Source organism: Pogoniulus pusillus, chromosome 7, assembly GCF_015220805.1.
Source record: "Pogoniulus pusillus isolate bPogPus1 chromosome 7, bPogPus1.pri, whole genome shotgun sequence".
Lineage (NCBI taxonomy): Eukaryota > Metazoa > Chordata > Aves > Piciformes > Lybiidae > Pogoniulus > Pogoniulus pusillus.
Genome location: NC_087270.1, coordinates 13,570,888 through 13,588,866, shown reverse-complemented (window position 1 = coordinate 13,588,866; position 17,979 = coordinate 13,570,888). Strand labels below are relative to the sequence as shown.

At 42.2% G+C, this 17,979-nt stretch overlaps 1 protein-coding gene across 1 annotated transcript; it reads left to right on the top strand.

Annotated features, from left to right (window-relative positions):
- The first annotated feature begins 216 nt into the window (after positions 1 to 216).
- BUB1 (BUB1 mitotic checkpoint serine/threonine kinase) lies at positions 217 to 17,124 on the top strand. Its single transcript, XM_064145955.1, is given in 25 exon segments — positions 217 to 276; positions 533 to 592; positions 672 to 816; positions 1,611 to 1,807; positions 2,446 to 2,486; positions 2,737 to 2,843; positions 3,451 to 3,497; positions 3,602 to 3,792; positions 4,709 to 4,877; positions 5,103 to 5,435; positions 6,267 to 6,319; positions 6,822 to 6,947; positions 7,587 to 7,679; positions 8,637 to 8,727; positions 9,094 to 9,175; positions 9,835 to 10,015; positions 10,518 to 10,596; positions 11,125 to 11,330; positions 11,828 to 11,968; positions 12,533 to 12,648; positions 14,306 to 14,467; positions 14,654 to 14,811; positions 14,907 to 15,084; positions 15,345 to 15,451; positions 16,819 to 17,124. Coding segments are annotated over 25 exon segments (3,276 nt in total). The 5' UTR covers positions 217 to 259; the 3' UTR covers positions 17,015 to 17,124.
- Positions 17,125 to 17,979: the final 855 nt, after the last annotated feature.

Below are 17,979 nucleotides of genomic sequence, written 5' to 3'. Positions count from 1 at the left end.
CTTACACCAGACTAGGCATAGTTTGGTAATGGTTGGATTCGATGATCTTAAAGGCCTTTTCCAGCAGAATAGCCTGCGTGAGCCCGGGTTGGTTTCGGGCTGCCGGCAGCAGGGCGCGGACCAAGCCGAGGAAGCGGCCGCTGGGGGCGGGCTCCAGGCGGGGCTCTCGGCCCGGCCGGCGGCCAATGGGGAGGCGGCGCGGGGCCGCGGCGCGCCTGTGCGGAGGGTTTGAACTGCGCGGCCGTTGTGCGGCCGGGCCATGGAGGGGATGGTGAGGTGAGCGCCGCCCCGGGCTCCAGCGGTACGCTAGGGCTGCTCGGTGTGGGGAGAGCATCGGAGCTGCTCGGCCACCGGTTGGAGGAATGTTGGGGCGGGTGCTGGAGGGGGCTCAGGGGAGCGAGAAGAGTACAGGCCGCGGTCTTGCCGCCGGGGTTGTGGGGTAGTTAACGTTTCGGTGGGGCTGAAAGCGGTCAGCTCCCAGACCTGCCTCTCCTACCGCCGGCCCAGCCTGACCTGCCCTCTTGCCTTGCAGAAACTACGAGGCTCAAATACTGAACTACGAAGGGGCAGACCCGCTGGAGCCGTGGGACAGGTCAGCACTCCCCGGGCTCGGATATTGACATGGCTGCTGGGGCCACGGCGGGGCTGTAACCGGCTTGGGTGTGTTTCAGGTACGCACAGTGGGTAGAAGGATGTCTTCCCCTTCAAGAAAAACAAAACCGTCTGCCCAGTCTCCTGGAACAGCTTGTGAAGGTCTTTTTAAGCGACAAGAGGTACCACCAGGATCCAAGATTCGTTAACTACTGTATTAAGCTGGTAGGTATGTGCTAGTCTGGGGAGTTAAGCTGTCCTAAAAAATGAAGGTTGTCACAGCGTTCTGTAGTTCTGTGACTGCAAAGAGCTGTGGAAAGAAAAGGAGCAGGTCTGGAGGAGGCCACAAAAGTGGTCAGAGGGCTAGAACTATTCTGCTGTGAGGAGGGGGTGAGAGAGTTGGGACTGCTGGAACGGATCCTGGGAGACCTTACTGTGGCCTTTCAGCACTTAAAGGGGGCGGATAAGAAAGATGGGAACAGAATTTTTTTAGCAGGGACTGTTGTGACAGGACAGAGGGAACTAAGAGAGGGAAGATTTATACTAGATAGAAGATTTTTGTTTTTTTACTATGAAGATAATGATACACTGGCACAGGTTGCTCAGAGAGATGGTAGAAGCCCCATCCTTGGACACATTCCAGGTCAGATTGGATGGGACTCTGAGCTACCTTATCTAGTTGAAGATGTCCCTGCTGACTGCAGGGGCAGGGTGGACTTTGAAAAATCTTTTCCAAAACTCAAACCACTCTATGATGGGTGGAATTAAGATGTATTCCTCTTGCAGGAGTCCTGAGAGCTTTTTTGTCTTGCTGAAGGATAACTTTGTTTAAGCTGTGTTGTTAAACTGCTTAGCTGATGAGAGGCATTGTATTTACTAGCTGTCTTTACCTTTAGAAAATAATGCTTTCACAGGATTGTAACTAAAGAGTTTTAATTATTTTTTTCCTGCAACTTCTGTGGACGTTTTCGAAATTACTTGTGGCTTATGCATCTCTTATGCATCTTTATCTCGTGCAGGCAAAGTTCATCAGTTCTCCTTGCCAGTATTTTGACTACTTATATGGACAAGGAGTTGGTGTGAAGGCATCTAATTTTTATGTTGCTTGGGCTCAGCAGCTTGTAAATGAAGGCAATGTGCAGTGTGCAGGAGCTGTCCTTCAGAAAGGACTTCACAACCAGGCACAGCCACGAGAGAACTTGCAACAGCTGTATTGGTAATTCTCATTCATCTTCTACTTATTGAGCTCTTTAGATGGTGTTATGTTTTTGTTAAAGGCAAGTATAAATTTAACATTTATTTGCTGTTCAATGTTCAAATGTTCTGAAAAGTGTATTGAGAAAGAGTGAGGTAATGCCCAGAAAGAAAATTCCTTAACTGATTTATTTCCCATGTAGTGTCTGTTAAGTTTATCCAGACTATAAAGGTGCATGGCCTAGCCTGCTTCAAGCAGCCTGCCTTGAAATTACTCTCTGTGAGCTTCATTACTTGAAAGCTGAAATAAGTTGCCATGATAATGAAACACAGCTTTTCAAGTTAGGGACATCTGTATACTTCCACATTGTATTAATTGGCTGTAGCTCACCCTGTTAACTGCCTGTGCTTCTCTTGGTGTTTACCGTGAGGCTGTGTGAGAAAATGGACCCAATGCTGCTCCCTATTGTGGTCCTCTCTTTTAGAGAATGTGACACCAACGTCTGTACATAGTAGCAAGCATCTTGTAACAAACCTGGGTGTTTTGGTGTTAAATTTCATGGCATGATGACTGCAAAGGGAAATCAAAGGTTCTTGGGGGGGTGGGAGAATGAGGCACAGGTAACTTAAAGGTAATGACTGCCATTTCTTGCAATTTAGCTTTCTTCAGAACTATGATCCTGGGACGACTCCTGTTCAAGGTGAGGCTAAAGATATCTATGAGATAGAGCTCAGTTTGATTAATCTTTCACTTTAATTAATGAATTTTGTGACTGAAGAAAATAAGTTTCATGTAAACTTTTTTTAAACTTGTTTCCTGTCCATATTTATAATTCTTAAAGGCACATGTATTCAAAACAAGACAGTTTTCCAGTGCTTAAAGCTAATAGAAAATCATAAATGAGAACATTGTTTCCTCTCATTAATGCAAACCTGTTTTATCTGTCCCAGATGCTGTGACTGTAAAACCACTTCAAACTTCGCATGCTGCAAATCAAATGGCTCCTCGAAAAGGTGTTTCAAGTCTTAATGACCCAGCGTATGCTTGCAAAAATCAGGTGACTAATAATGGGTCACTTAGACATTACAAGATCCTCTTTAAGAATGAATAAAAGATAAAGCCAGAGGAAGAAGAGAATTCTCTTGGCTGGTCGTCAGTTGGTTGGTGGTTTTTTGTTTGGTATTTTCTGCAAACACTTGAAAGATACCTTAGATGGTAGAACAGAGATTGAAACTTACTATGTCTGCTCTTTGTTCCCTGAGGGTGAATAAGTTATCAAAGGAAGAAATTTGGTGGGTCTGTTCTCCAGAAACCCAAGAAATCTATAGCACTCCTGGTTTGTTTTTTTTTTTTTTTTTATTGAACTAACAATTCAGCTAGTTCTAATGTCCTGGATAGCAGTTTCTGGAGCTAGATCTCTCACAAAGTTCTCTAGGAGCTTGTTTGTCTTCCAAAAACTCTCAGAGATTATAGCAGACTGTTCTATGGCTAAACCTTCAGTATGAACCTCCTCAGGCACTGATAGTGATCATGGACTTAATTGTTGTGACTTCAATCAGAATTAATTATTAGAGACTTTGTTGTTACTAATCTTGTCAAAATGGGCAGTTAACTATAATACTGGAATTCTTTCTTTTTTTTTTTTCCCACCTGCCCTGCTTTAGGGTCCCGATTCTGCTGGTGCTCAGTCCTGTTCTGGAGGAGAAGAAATGTAAGTGTTTGGGTTTTTTTTAAAGTCACACTGTGGGGAAAATAAGCACACTCCAGGCTAAATCTGATACACTCGAATAGAGCTTTCTCATTTTTCCCTCACAGAAAGTATGTTACGTACATCTCCAAATCTGAAGTTTTTCCTAAGTCATCCTCTGCCGTTGTGGAATGTGAGCAGATTGCAATGTACAATAAAAATCTGCTTGTATGTGAAGGATCTGAACTTTCATTTGAGGAGCTGAGAGCCAAGAGATACTTGAAGAAATATGAGCGCCTCAGAAGACAGCAAGAATGGGGTATTCTGTTCTTTCCATCTGGCTATTTCAGAAACATTCTCATGTTCTTGGAAAACTTGGCTGCATTTCTGTGTTTTCAACCTCTCTCCTGAAGCCTGAAAACTTCCTTGAAGCCCACATTAGTGTCTCTGTACAAAAATGGGGTTGGGCAAGATTGGAAAATGTCAAATAATGCGCCAAAAAATTGACATCAGTATTTACTGCTTTAGATGATCCCTTGAGTTTCTTTTCCGACCTAGATTGTCATAGGGATTGGTGTTTCTTCTGATGAAAGTGAGCCACTCATTGCAGTAATGATGCGAGCTCTGCCGTCTGTAGTTAAAGATGGAGATGATCTTCGTTCCTGTCAGTAGGCTGTAATCAGAACTCTTTAAACTGTCATATGGTTATGTCTGATGTTATGCTTTGTCCCTGGCCCCAGTCAACCAAAGGCATGCTGCAGCCAAGAGTCTCACTTGGCCTTCCAATAATCCTGGTAGTCCTGGGTTAATGGTTGGGCTTGATGATCTTAAAGGTCTTCCAACTCTATAATCAGTGGTGACATAATTGTAGGCGGGATGGTCTTCAGGTACAGAAAAGGCAAAGTTTAGAATTGGAGGCAATACCTCTGTTGACTGAATGTGGAAATTTTGGAGGAAAAACTAGTAGGCTTTCAAACAGACCAAGGAGGAAAGCAAAACCAAAATACCAGTGCTGAGAGTGGTGTGTAGCACTCACTTAAGAGATGAAGACTGAAAAGTTGCACATGTGAGAAATATCTGCACCTCTTAAACTTATGCCTCCAGAGCTGAATGTCATCCTATTGTACAGGCCATGTATCTAAATGTTAAATTCAAGCAGTTTGTATTGTCTGTGTTGAGAAACTTATCTGGATAATGATTAACTGTTTCACTTAATACTATTGTTTAATCTTCAGAAGAAGGGGAAAAAAACTCCATAAGGAAGAAAGAATCAGCTGTCCTTGAACTGCAAGCCCTGGAGCAGAAGCTGGAACAGCTTACCCAGATCACTAAAAGCTTGGAGAGAGCTAGACTGGAACCAGCATCTGCAGCGTCAGCTAAACCAAATGAGATGGTGGTAAGTAGGTGATCAACAGGAGAACTCTTTATAAACTTAGTTCACCCAAATTAGACAGTAACCGGAGTAGATTATTAACCAAATCTGGAGGTGCAGGTTGCAATACCTGATGCATATAGATGTTCTTTTATGCATGAGAAACTGTTCTAGTGCAGAAATAAAGGGGAAAATGGTAATGGCTACGTGTGTGGGTGGGATGTCTGAGAGTAAAAGAACATTTCTCATCCCTTAAGATGTTATCCACATTTGATGCTCAGTGCAGCTCTAGAGCAGAACCAGATGGCACCTTGTCAAAGTTCGTATCTGCAAAACATGTGAGATCTAGTGCCAGACCAGCCTCAGTCAAGTGTTTTATTCACTGCTCTCTCACTGCAGTCAGGGAAGCCCATGGACCACCAGATGGCATCAACCACTCTGTGGGAAACAACATATACGAAGAATGCAGCCAAAACTCAGCTAGAGCTTGGAGAAGTCCAGAAGAGTTTGTTGCATCCTCCATTCAGTAATGTTTCAGCCCAGGAACAGGCACATCCTGACTCAGCTCTGAATCTAAGCTCTGGAGAACAGTATGTAGAGATAGGCTAAATCTGTGTGCTCTTCTGTATCCACACTTCAGCTGACAATTAACTAAGAAAAATGGCCCTTTCTTCCTCATCTGAAAAAAAAAAAACCAAAAAAATGAACTAGGCCATGGAAACAGGTCAAATTTACACAACTTACAATCTTCATTTCAATTTTTAATTCCTTTAACTCTATTTTAGTTGTTACAACTAAGAGAAAATTCAGTATAACTGAAGTAATTAGCATTGTCCCTGGTATGCCTGAAATAAACAGCAGGATATGCTTATTGTGCAGATCTCACACATTATATCTTGAATACAAAGGTCTCCAGAGAAGAAAAGTATTTGTATTTATCTTTTGCACTCTTGCTTGTGAGGCTTGGCTAATACAGAAAACAAAATTGAGGGACAGAGGGAGAGCTTAGACTGGCAAAGCCAGCATGGCTGAGTAGGCTTGGCCAACAAGAAGACGTTAAACCAGTTGCCGTTCATCTTGGAGGCAAACTGTGTCCAAGAAGAGTGTTTAATGCCTGCATTGTAATCTTTTAAAGGATTATGCTGTCTTTCAGTTTTTATCACTACTGCCAACTGTGTAAGAAACTTTTGAGAGGCAGTGTCTAATAATATCCTAAATATCTATTGTATTCTTCATTTGTGTGGCTAGAAAGAATCACTCGCTGGGGGCACGGGAGGTCTCACTCACTAGTTGCTGTCTGTCTGGGATATTTCCTTTGTTCTGGGCTGGGAAAGGCCTCTTTGCTGTTTAGAGTGCAGTACTGCAAAGTCCTGAACTAATGCTTTTATTTCAAGCTAATGTTCTTAGTCTTTCCTTTGAAGGCATCCTAATAAGACAGCTGCTGGACTGACTGCTTCTGTGGATATGAAAGAAGGTAATAAGCCCAGTTTTGATAAAGACCAGTGCTATTGGTGTTATTGTCATTGGCATGTGGCTGTTAGTTCCAACCCTAGCTAAGCTTTTTGACTTTCCTACCTCCATCCCTGCATGTTTGAGTAATGTCTCTGTCTGTTCCATGGAGCCAGTCCTTGTTTCCACCTTCTGTGCAATTTGGTTTTGTTTGAGCTTGGTTGGGAGTTCACTGTTAGTCCTTGTTGGCTTCCTGTCTGCTTGACTTTGTGGATAATGGATCATTCCTGTGAACTCATGGAGTCCTCAGAGGCCGCCCAGTTGTCCAAGGTCTCTCTTGTTCTTCAGGGTAATCTCCCTTAGGAACCCTCCAAGCAGATCTCTGAAAAAGCCAAAATCTCCTAGAACTCTGGATTGTCATCCTGCTACTAATCTTGTTTACTTCTACTAATGTTTTGCTGGCTACTGAAATGTTAATAAACAATCCCAGACTGCTTCAGAAATGACCTTGTTGTTCTCATTTCTAGCATCTAGAGGTGGAAATTCTTCCTTTGCTTCTCACACTACTCCAAACACCTCATTGGGAGGAGCAATGCAGGCAACACCATTCAAAGTGCAACCTTCACCTACAGTTCATACGAAGGAAGCATTAGGTAAGTATCTGGAATAACATCCTTATTTCACATGGATATTGCCTAGTATTCCCAAATGTATTTCTGAAACAAAGACCTACAACAAACCACTGTGGAAGAGTGTTAGGAGGTTCCTAAGACAACTATTGCCGTTGAGCTTACTCTAAAGCTGACTTAGGTAAAAGGCCTTTGATTATTTAAAGGATGTTGTCAATTCTATACATTCCTTCTTCAAAATTCTAAAAGGGAAATGGTAGTTGTCTTGTGAAGCCAGATAATGGAGTAATAATATCCTGATGGAGTAACAATATGCCTGATCCCTTTTGTACTCTTCTGCCATGTTCTGGTTTGTTAGTAAGGCTGTTACCATGGGACACACTACTGCAGCTGAATCTGTTGAAATTATAACCAGATTAAAAGTAGTGGTTTTGCTCCTTTAGGCAAACTTGAGAGCTCGTCTTGGCCTTATTGATTTTTTTTTTGTGTTCTCTCCAAGTAGGTGTTGGCCAGTTCAGTTCTTCATGTGTTTACTCAGTTGTCTAGTCTTTAAATTAATTCCCTAAGTGATAATAAATTGACGTTTGATTTGACTATATGCAATGGAAAAAACTCTGGCCCTTACTGAGGGTGATACGTTCTTGTGGGGTTTATTTCTTCTAGGATTTCTCATGGATATGTTTCAAACACCCATCTTGCCTGAGTTGTCTCTTAATGAAAGCGAGGAGCAATTCGAAGTCTTCTGTAAAAACCACAGTGAGCATTGCTGGGTTTTTTTTTTCAGTCTACTGCTTCTCCTCTTCTCTTTCTTTTTATCTCTCTCGGTAGTCTTCATAATTTGGCATTGTTTGAGCAGGTGTGGAGTGAAGAAAACACTTCTTTCCTAATAATTATGTCAGTTTTCTGGTGGGTGCTAAATTTTGATGTACACATCTTTTAAATATCTTCAGGGATGGTGACACCAATACTTCCCTCAGCAGCCTGTTCTGAGGCTTGACAATACTTTTTGGGAAGTAATTGTTCCTCATGTGCAACCTAAACTTCCACACCTTGAGCCTCTTTCCTCTTGTCCCATTGCTTGTTCCTTGGAAGGACAGACCAACTCCCACTTCACTCCAACCTCCTTTCAAGGAGTAGAGAGCAAGGAGGTCTCTCCTGAGCCTCCTTTTCTCCAGGCTAAACATTTCCCTCAGCCACTCCTTGTTAGACTTGTGTCCTAGACCCTTCACCAGCTTCATTGTTCTTCTTTGGACACAAATGTCAAAAGCATTTGCTATTAGCAAGCCTATTAATGTGTGTATTGAACGTATTGCTTCTCTGTAGGGACTTCTTTGCTTTTTAAACCTGACTTTGAGAAGAGTAAAGCTTTCCTCTTAAACACTTTGCAGGCTGGGTCTTAGTGTATGAATCACCAACCTGTTGTGACAGTTAGAAGTGTCTGAAAAGCAGGCAGCCAACAGTGAGCACAGATACTTCACAATTGGTCAGAGGCAGCCAAGAAGGCATCTGTACTCTGGCCAGTCTTGGTTTTGAGCTGAAAAAATGGTTCTCATTTCCAAGAGCTTGTAAGACATGATTTGAGTTGGGATTCTAAGGATGCTTCTGGTCTGTCTAGATGCAGTCATGGTCATAATTGTTCTTGTTTGGGTTGGAAACATGTCTGTTCATGTAATCTTTGCTGGTTGAAAATAATATCTTCATTTATCTTTTAAGAGCCTGATGGAAGTCTGAAACTTAATATTGTTGCTCCTGTCACACCTGCATTTTCTATCTTTGAAGATGAGAATGAAAAAGAGAACAGTAGGTAAGGAGGAAAAAAGTTTGGTGTATTTTGTTTCATGTAACTTGCTGTGACTGTATTTGCTGCATCAGGATTGGCTTGAATCAGTCACTAGCAGCTGCCTGGAAGTGGAATGAGAAAGCTGTAGCTGCTTCTCTGTCAAATTGCACAACTTCCCTCTTTGGACAGTGTGCTTGATGTGATTAATCTTCCAAATGGCTATGGGTAGCTTGTTTCTATGAGCAACTGCGACTTCTCACAGTATCTGCAAATATAAGTCTTTAACAAAAACCAAACCAAACAAACACAAAAAAAACAACAAAAAATCTTTGTTGTGATGTCTGGGGAAGTTCCTGGGGAAAAGCTACTCTAAACTACCTGTTTTCTCAGGATCCCACAGCATGGAAACAAGCCAGAAGAGCTCAGAACTATTGGACAGCGTCCCTTGACTGACTGTACAATGGCTACAGAAGTGAGTATTTGATCTTATTGCTAGAATTACTCTTGGAAATGGGTTACATAGTTACAGGGGATATCAGAGGTGGTCATATTTACTTCTGTCCCACTTGTGCAACATTCTTAGGATTGAGACCTAGCTGAAGCCTAGATACCTTTTCCCACCTCCTGTCAATGAGATGAACTTTTCCAATTGTTAATTTTTGCAGCACTTCTAGGAGCTCCATACTGGAGACCTTCTAGAACAAATCTGACTGCAGCTGTGTGGATTTGGCATCGGGTTTGGGGGGAAAGGACAGGAATCAAGAGACACTTAAATGTTCTAATAACCACCTAACAGTTTCTATGGCCAAAAAACTTCAGTCTGCTTGGATATATGCAGTCACTAAGTAACGAGATGGCCTTTTTCAGACTGTTACATCAGTTTTTTTGTTGTCATGTATTTTCCTGTAGTGTTGATTGTCTCCAACATTTGGGCCCACCACAAAACTTAGCTGTGATTTAGGTTATATTGTCATTGTTTTATTCTTCTAATGCTATGAATTGACACAGGCAGACTCAATGTTGTCAAAACTGGCTGCAGAGGCTGTTGGTAGGTTATGGGGCAGCTCTGGCAGCATAATTCTGATGGCTTAACTTTTATATTTTTATATATTGATTTTTTTTTTCCTCTAGAAAGAAGCAGGGACACCAGAGTTCTTGAAGGATGATTATACAGTGTGGAATGTACCAAGCAATAATAAAACGTTAGCTCCCAGTCCAAACAACACGAGAGACTTTGCACGAGCTGCCCAGCTTGTGTCAACGCCGTTTAGTTACCTCTCGTCACATTCACGGCAAGCTTTGGATGACAAAGGTAAAATAATGAGGTCAAGAACATCAAATTCAGCCCTTAATAACTCCCTCACTGCCCTGATTTCCAAACTTTCTCAGAGTCTCTAACTGAGGGAATAAGAGAAGGTGGTAAGGACGAGAGGCTTTGACTGGGCTGGTGAACTGCTGCTCTGAACAGTGCTAAGAGGTTGTAAATAGTCCAAAAACTGACTGAAATCCCAGCACCATCTTCTGGGGACACCTTTATATTTGTCTACCCCTCTTTAGTCCTAGAATACATTCCCTAAAATCAAGATATTATCTTTATGCTTATGTTTTTAAAATGTCACAGAGTGGTCTGGGTTGAAAGGGACTTTCAAAGGTCATCTAGTCCAACCCTCAAAAACTAGAACAGAAAAAGTATACCTGAGCAGCTTTCACAACTGCAGTGCAACTTAGCCTTCTTTTCTGGGTAAGAGTACTCTAAATATGGTTGCCTTTGGGGAAAATAAACATTTTCTGTTGTTGCTGCTCCCTCTGTCCAGCCTGTGGAGATGACTTGCCACAAATGGATTTGGAGTTTTCTGAAGAACTGCACAAGCAGACAAAAACTAAGAAGCTCAGGTACATCACGATTTTTCAAGGCTTGAGAATGCTGGTTATATCTCTGCCAGGGCAAGCAGGTTTGCTGTGCTGCTCTTGATTCAAACTTTCCAAGGCATCAGGGGCTGATGTATTTGTGTCAGACTGACGACTCTTAGAGCTGCAACACATCTGTTGGATCACAGCACTTGCTGGGGTTAAATGAACCTGGGAATGGTAGTAATGCCTCTAAAAATGTTCCTATTATTTAAGTTTTCTAATGTGTTTAAATTTGGCATTAACAATCCAGAAAGCATTAGCAGCTCTGCATGTAAAACTGCTGATTTCTTTTCAATATTGGCTCAACTTGCTGGTTAATAACTTGAAAGTTATTAGGCTATGAATAGCACAATATGATCGGATCTTGTTTTCTTTAGATATGTCCATTTTATTAATGTTGGTTATGGTTAAAGTTGCAAGTGCAGATATCTGACACCTTTTTGTTTACTGAAGATGCACAAATCCCACAGCAGGACTGTCAGCTAATAATGTTTTGTTTTCAATATGCAGCCCTGTTCTTGGACATCTTGCAGAACAAGGAGAGCTGCAAAGAATCAAAACTCAAGGAGTTGTTGCAGCTTCTTCTCAAAGATTACCTGAGCAGACTGCCACGGACAGAATGGAGTATTCCTGCTCTCTAGGGGTGGACAAAGCTTCCCATGAAAAGCTGTCTGTAGCTGAGCAGAACAGGACAGCCTTGAGTGTTAGACCTGCAGGTACAAAGCATTGCCTGTGATTTTTCTGCCATCCAAGTTTGAGACCAGAGCAGTGTCATGTTTTTGCAGCACTGCTTTTTTTCCAGCATGAAAGTGGTCACTGCAGTGAGCGACCTGTCCTTGTGCCTCCTGAAAGGTGATTGCTGCATGTGGACAAGTGATAGAGGGCAGGACAAGCATGGGTTGTACCTGTTACATGATGCCAAAGACATCCCAAAGTACAGGAGTACCTGGGACTGCCTAAGGGTTATTTGCTAGTTGAGACTCATATTCTTTAGAAGCATCTGTCTTTCTGTGTAGCTTTACCAGGAAAAGCATAAGTATAAAAGATGGATTGTCAGAATTGAGGAATACTTAACTTTATCCCTTCTTGATTTTTCTTTTTTTGTGGTTTTTTTTGTTTAAATTCAGTAATACTTATTGAAGTTTAAGCTTGTGTTACCCCTTTAAAATAACTCTTTGCTTTTAGCTTAAATATTTTTCTTCTGTCTTTGAAGTCCTTGTTGAGAACCCTTGGGATAAGGAATTAATTTGCAAATTCCTGTCAGAGCTTCCCAAACCACTCCACACCTATACCAACTACTTTGAATGGAAATCTACACTTCCACCCATCATACTGAAGGCTGAACTCCCATTGGGTAAGAGCTATGTTAAATGTTTCATTGGAAAGCAGAACTTGATTTTTTTTCTGGGAACCTCTGAAGTATTTTTTTCTAATTCAGTTTACTTCCATGTGTATCCAGGTTATGCAAACCTCAGATTTTAAGTTAGACCTGGGGTGGTTGTTGATCTTTGGTAGCATAAGCATCTTTAATTTGACATTCTGCACAGGGAATCTTCCTAATCTTCCTTTCTTAGTAATCTCTGACAAACCCCTCAACTTTGTATAGAGTGGCAGCCCTCTTGTGTCAACAAAATCTGTACGACCATGATTGCAACATAATGTTTAAGTCATACAAGTAATGTTTACTTTTTAAGGAGTGTACTTTGGAATTTGATTACTTCCAAGGAGTCAGACTAAATTAGAAACACCGGAGTTTGGCATGTGACACTTTATGCTAGTCTGCCTCCATGAGTGCTGCGAAGATAAGAGAAATAGTATATATAAGCTGGTGCTTTTTTCACTCATTTGTTTTCCCTTGAGTATTGATATCTCTCTGGTAAATTTGCAAGCAGACTTTAATGTTATTACTCTCTTAAAGGTTCCAACTCATTCCACGTGGACTGCTTGGTAGGAGAGGGAGCTTTTGCCCAAGTCTATCAAGTTTCCGTACTGGATGCAAGTAACCCTAGAAACAATTCGAAAGCAATATGCAAGGTAAGTAACATTGATTCCAAATAGCTTTGGAAAATTCATTAATCTTAGAATAATGACATCTACCCTGAGTGGATTCGATTTAGTCTCCTTTTTATGAAGTAAAACGTGTTGCTCTGTCCTCAGAGCTGTGTTCCAGTTGAGTTCTGTGATGTCTGATCCCTTCTACACAGGAAGTTGTTTATGCTCTTGACTTGATTTCTTCTTCATCTCTATTATAAAATAGTCTCAAAGGTATCCTAAGGAGTTAAGATTACAGCCAGGCTTCCTCAACTGATCAAAGGCAGCTGCTTGTGTGAGTGCCCTTAGTCCATAGCAAATTGCAATGTCTGTATATTGATGACAAGATTTGGGCCACTCTTTGTTCCAGGTACATGCCACAAATGTTCTTTTGTGCAGCCAGACTGTTTGGTGCCCCTTGGCTGTCATGTTGACTTTGCTGGGTGCCACCTCTCTAGGGTGCCTTTATTAATAAACATGCTTGTTTTGGTAACAGTTGCAGATTGAGTAGCTCACTCTCTCTGCTCTGCCCTGTCGTCTTCAGTGCAGAAATGAGCAACAGATGATAGCGTGTGTTTACATCAGAGCTGATGCCAAAAGGAAAGTCTGTAACTGTGAGGTCAGCTTAGGCCAGAGGGTTATACCAGGTCGCACATGCCTGCATCTGCTGTTGACTGAAGGGGCACATGTGCAGCATGGCAATCTGGCAGAAGTGTGGTTGTGAGATTTGAGTTGGCACACACTCTTAGTCTCTCCACATCACATCTGCCTCTGGAATCCTTTTGTGGATTGCAATATTTAACCTTCCAGCAGAAACTGAGGAGTTTTGTATGTAACTGAGGAGTATGTAAAGGTAATTTAAGGTCATTTTGAGCATCAGCTATTTAATGTATGGAAATAGAATTGTTTTGGTTGAAAAAGACCTCTATGATCAAGTCCAACCATTGACTTAGCACTATCATGGCCATTAAGCCATGTCCTAAAGTGCCATGTCCACATGTTTCTTGAACACCTCCAGACATGGTGGCTCCACCACCTCCATATACAGCCTATTCCAAGGCTCTTTTAGTAAATAAGGGGTTTTTTTACTCATATCCAGTCTAAACCTCCCCTGGCACAATTTCAGCCATTTCTTCTCATTCTATCACCTGATACTAGAGATTGGAGATTGACCCCCACCTCACTCCAACCTCCATTCACAAACTTGTAGAGAGCAATGTGGTGTCCCCTCAGCCTCCTGTTCTCCAGACTAAATAATTCCATTTCCTTCAGCCTTTCCTCATAAATCTCGTTGCCATTCTCTGTAGCAGGGGAAAAAAATCAGAAGGGTTTTCTTGTTTTGTCTTCAAAAGCCTTCTCTGACACAAAATGCCTCTTGCCAGCAGAAGCATCATTGTTGCAGGAAGATAGACATTTTAAACAATACAAAAGAGTATATGAGCTAGGATGGAAAAGTGGCATGAAAGTGAAGTGATTCAAGAGGATTAATCATTAAATCTATGAACCTGAGGTTAATTCCTGTAGATGTAAGTGGTTTATTGGATTAAGAAGAAAATGTCTGCTCTGACATTAAAAAACAACAGAAGGAGCCCCACTAGCCTACAAGGAACTGCTTTAAATGCTAGTAGGTTTTCCTAGTAAACAAAGTTTTTGGTTACAGGTTCAGAAGCCTGCCAACCCTTGGGAGTTCTACATAGCAACACAACTGGTGGAAAGGCTCAACCCAAGTATTCACCATCTCTACATCCACTTTTATTCTGCTCATTTCTTTCAAAATGGCAGCATTTTGGTTGGTGAGCTTTACAGCTATGGAACATTGCTGGTAAGTGGCATCAATTTCTATTCTGGAACATCTGTGTTCTCTTTACAGTACTGTTACGTTAGAATGTTCAGATGTCCCCTCTACTTGCTGCTTGCTGGACTGTGTTTTTCAGCATGGACCTGTGGATAGTCCATATGAAGCTGTTTCTGTGCAGCTGATGGTTCTTCCTTATCTTTTTGTGTACAGAATGCCATCAACATTTACAAAAAGCTTCCTGAGAAAGTGATGCCTCAAGCACTTGTTATCTACTTCACTGTAAAAATTCTTCATATGGTGGAAGAGCTCCACAGCTGCAAAATCATTCATGGTGACATTAAGCCTGACAATTTCATACTTGGAGAAAGGCAAGTATTTCCCTTTGCTGCCTGAGATGCCAGCATAACATGGTGTCACAGCCTTGATATACTTAAATAATTGCTTCTTTTCATTATGGTTGAAGGTTTCTGGACAATGATGCATGTGACATAGATAGTCTCTCCCATGGCTTGACACTCATTGACTTGGGACAGAGTATAGACATGAAACTCTTTCCTGAAGGTACAGCATTTACTGCCAAGTGTGAAACATCTGGATTTCAGTGCATTGAGATGCTGACACAGAGACCATGGAACTACCAGGTAGGAGCTTGTGTGGACAGCTTGGATGTTTGGAGCTTACCATACGCATCTAGCATGAATAAATGGAGTTTAGAAATGTTGGACGTTTGCGGCAGAGTTGTAGCTTCAGCTTGTTGCTTTAAAAATATGATCCTGATTTTTAAAAACTGGAACCATCTTCCTCCAGAGCTTGTCCTGTTGCCTTTGCTTGAGTGTGTTTCAGCTAGCTTTTAGTGATCTTAATGGCTTGTTAACAGGAATCTTCTTTCTGCCTTGTTTAGACGGACTACTTTGGCATTGCAGCAACGGTCTACTGCATGCTTTTTGGTTCCTATATGCAAGTGAAGAATGAAAATGGCATCTGGAAGCCTGGGGGAGCCTTCAGAAGGTTGGTAGTGTCAAATCTTTTCAAAACCTTGTCTGTGCTTAGTTTCTGTCACAACTTCTGATGTTACTTGTGCTTCTTGATGCCCTAAGAACTTGTGGGCATTCAGCACGTGGGAAATGCTTGATAAAATTCACTGTCTTACAGCAGGTGTTTCAGCAGTTCATGTGGTGAGTTAACCTGAACAGGGTTAACCTCATGAAGTTCAACAAGAGCAAGGGCAGAGTTCTGTCCCTGGGGAGGAGTAACCCCATGCACCAGTAGAGGTTAGGGATTGCTCTGCTGTGGAATGCAGCTCTGTAGAGAAGAATCTGGGAGTGATGGTGGACAAGACCTTCACCGTTAGCCAGCAAAGTGAACACAAGAAGGCAAATGGTTTGCGGAGGTGCATGAAGAGTGCGACCAGCAGGTCAAGGGAGGTTCTCCTTCCTCCCACTCATAGTGAGGCAACATCTAGAGCATTTGGTCCAGTTTTGGGCTCCCCAGTTCAAGAGAGACAAGGGATTACTGGAGACAGTGCAGCAGAGACTACAAAGATACTGAGGGAATTGGAGCATCTCTCTTAGGAGGAAAGGGTGTGAGACCTGAGGCTGCTTAGGCTGGAGAAGAGCAGACTGGGAGGGCATCTTCTCAATCCTCATCAATATCTAAAGGGCAGCGGGTCAACAGATCAGATTCTTTACAGTGGTGCCCAGTGGCAGGACAAGGGCCAGTGGGCACAAACTGGAACCCAGCAGGTTCCATCTGAACACGAAAAAAATCTTTCCAGTGAGGGTGCTGAAACAGGCTACCCAGAGAGCTTGTGGAGTCTCTTCTGGAGGGATTCAAATGTGCTTGGAGGTGATCATGGGCAACCCTGCTTTAGCAGGGAAGTTGGACTAGATGATATCTAGAGGTGTCTTCCACCCCCCACCATGCTGGGGAGCTGTGATCATCTCCTAAGATGTGAGTTGCACAGTGTCCTCAGTTTCTTGCTACCAGGAAGGAGGAAATGACAACTAACAAGGAGGAATCATAGAATCAGAATAGTTTGAAGGAACTGCTTAAAGTCATCTAGTCCAACCACCCTTGCAGTAAGCAGGCACATTCTCAACTAGATCAGGTTACCCAAGCTCTGTCGAGCCTTACCTTGAATATCTCCAGGGAGGAGGCCTCAACCATCTCCCTGGGTAACCTGTTCCAGTGCTCCACCACTCTCGTGGTAAAGAACTTGATCCCTCTGGGTCATTAGGAGTGTGCCCCAGCAGAGGTACGCTGTTTGTAACAGCAATGCTTGCAGTTGCTCCAGTCTCTGAGGAAGCAGCAGAGGAAATAGCATTTTAACAGATGGAATTAAGAAGGTTTTTTGATTCTCTTTTGTTGCTTTGCAGGCTTGCCAATGCTGAGCTGTGGAAGGAGTTCTTTGAGAGCATGCTGAACATCCCCAGCTGCCACAACCTGCCTTCTCTAACAGCTCTGCGTGGAAGGCTGAAGGATCTCTTTTGCAAGTCGTATGCAAAGGAGATCAAATTCCTTCGGAACAGGCTCATTGCACTGCTGATGGAGCACAAACGGTCACGGAAGTGAGCCTCTAGCTTGTACAGATACTTGAGACTGGGGTTTCATTGCTGTGAAATCTTTTCATAATAAATTGGAGTAGAAATAAGTGTTCTTGGGGTTAACTTCAGGAATGGTAACTTGCTGCCTCCTGTGCTTTTGTGAAAAAGAACTGCACTAGAATTGGTGGTTAATTTGATTCATCGAGTTTGGGAGATATGAGCATGCTGGAGACTAGACAGTTGTTGTAATATTAGGTAGTCCTAAGAATGGGGCAAAAAAGGCTTTTTGTAAGGAGGACAGGTTTTTGATAGGTGTCTCAAAAATCCACTGCAGCTAATAAGTGAATATGTTTAAATGCTCTTTTGAGTGAGCAATAAGACAAATGCAGATTAGCAACACTCAATAAAGCGCCACTGCAACTCTTTGAGGTTTGGGGCTCCTACATTCACAGTCCTGCTCTACTGCATTTTTTCCTCAGGAGCTTCTAGGTTGAAGGAAACCAAGGTTCACAGATTAGATTTAGATTAGATAGGACTGAAATCATGCTTGCCACTTGCATTACATTGACTTCTGACCAGCTGCAACAGTTATCAGAGATGAGATGCAAATATATCTCCTGAATGGGATTGAAAGTGTTTTCTGTTGATAATAAGGTGTGGTTTTTTTGTTGTGTGGTTTTTGGTTTGGGTGGGGTTTTTTTGTTTTTTTTTTTTTTTTTTTTTGACTGTGGCAGAATATTGTGGAAAGGCTCTGGGAAAATGCCAGAAAAGCCTTTCTTTAAAGGTGCTCCCTCTTTCTTTCGATCTGCCTTTACGCATTTTTGTTTACAGCAGCCACACAGTGCTGAATTATGCTGCCTAAGTCACTCAGGTTTGAAAGAAGGCTGGCTTGACTTTATTATGTTGAACATCCAAACAACAGGGATTACCTGAATTATACAAACTCTAAAGAAATCTAGAAGGCAGCTTGAATGCAGCAGCATCTGTGCTGGG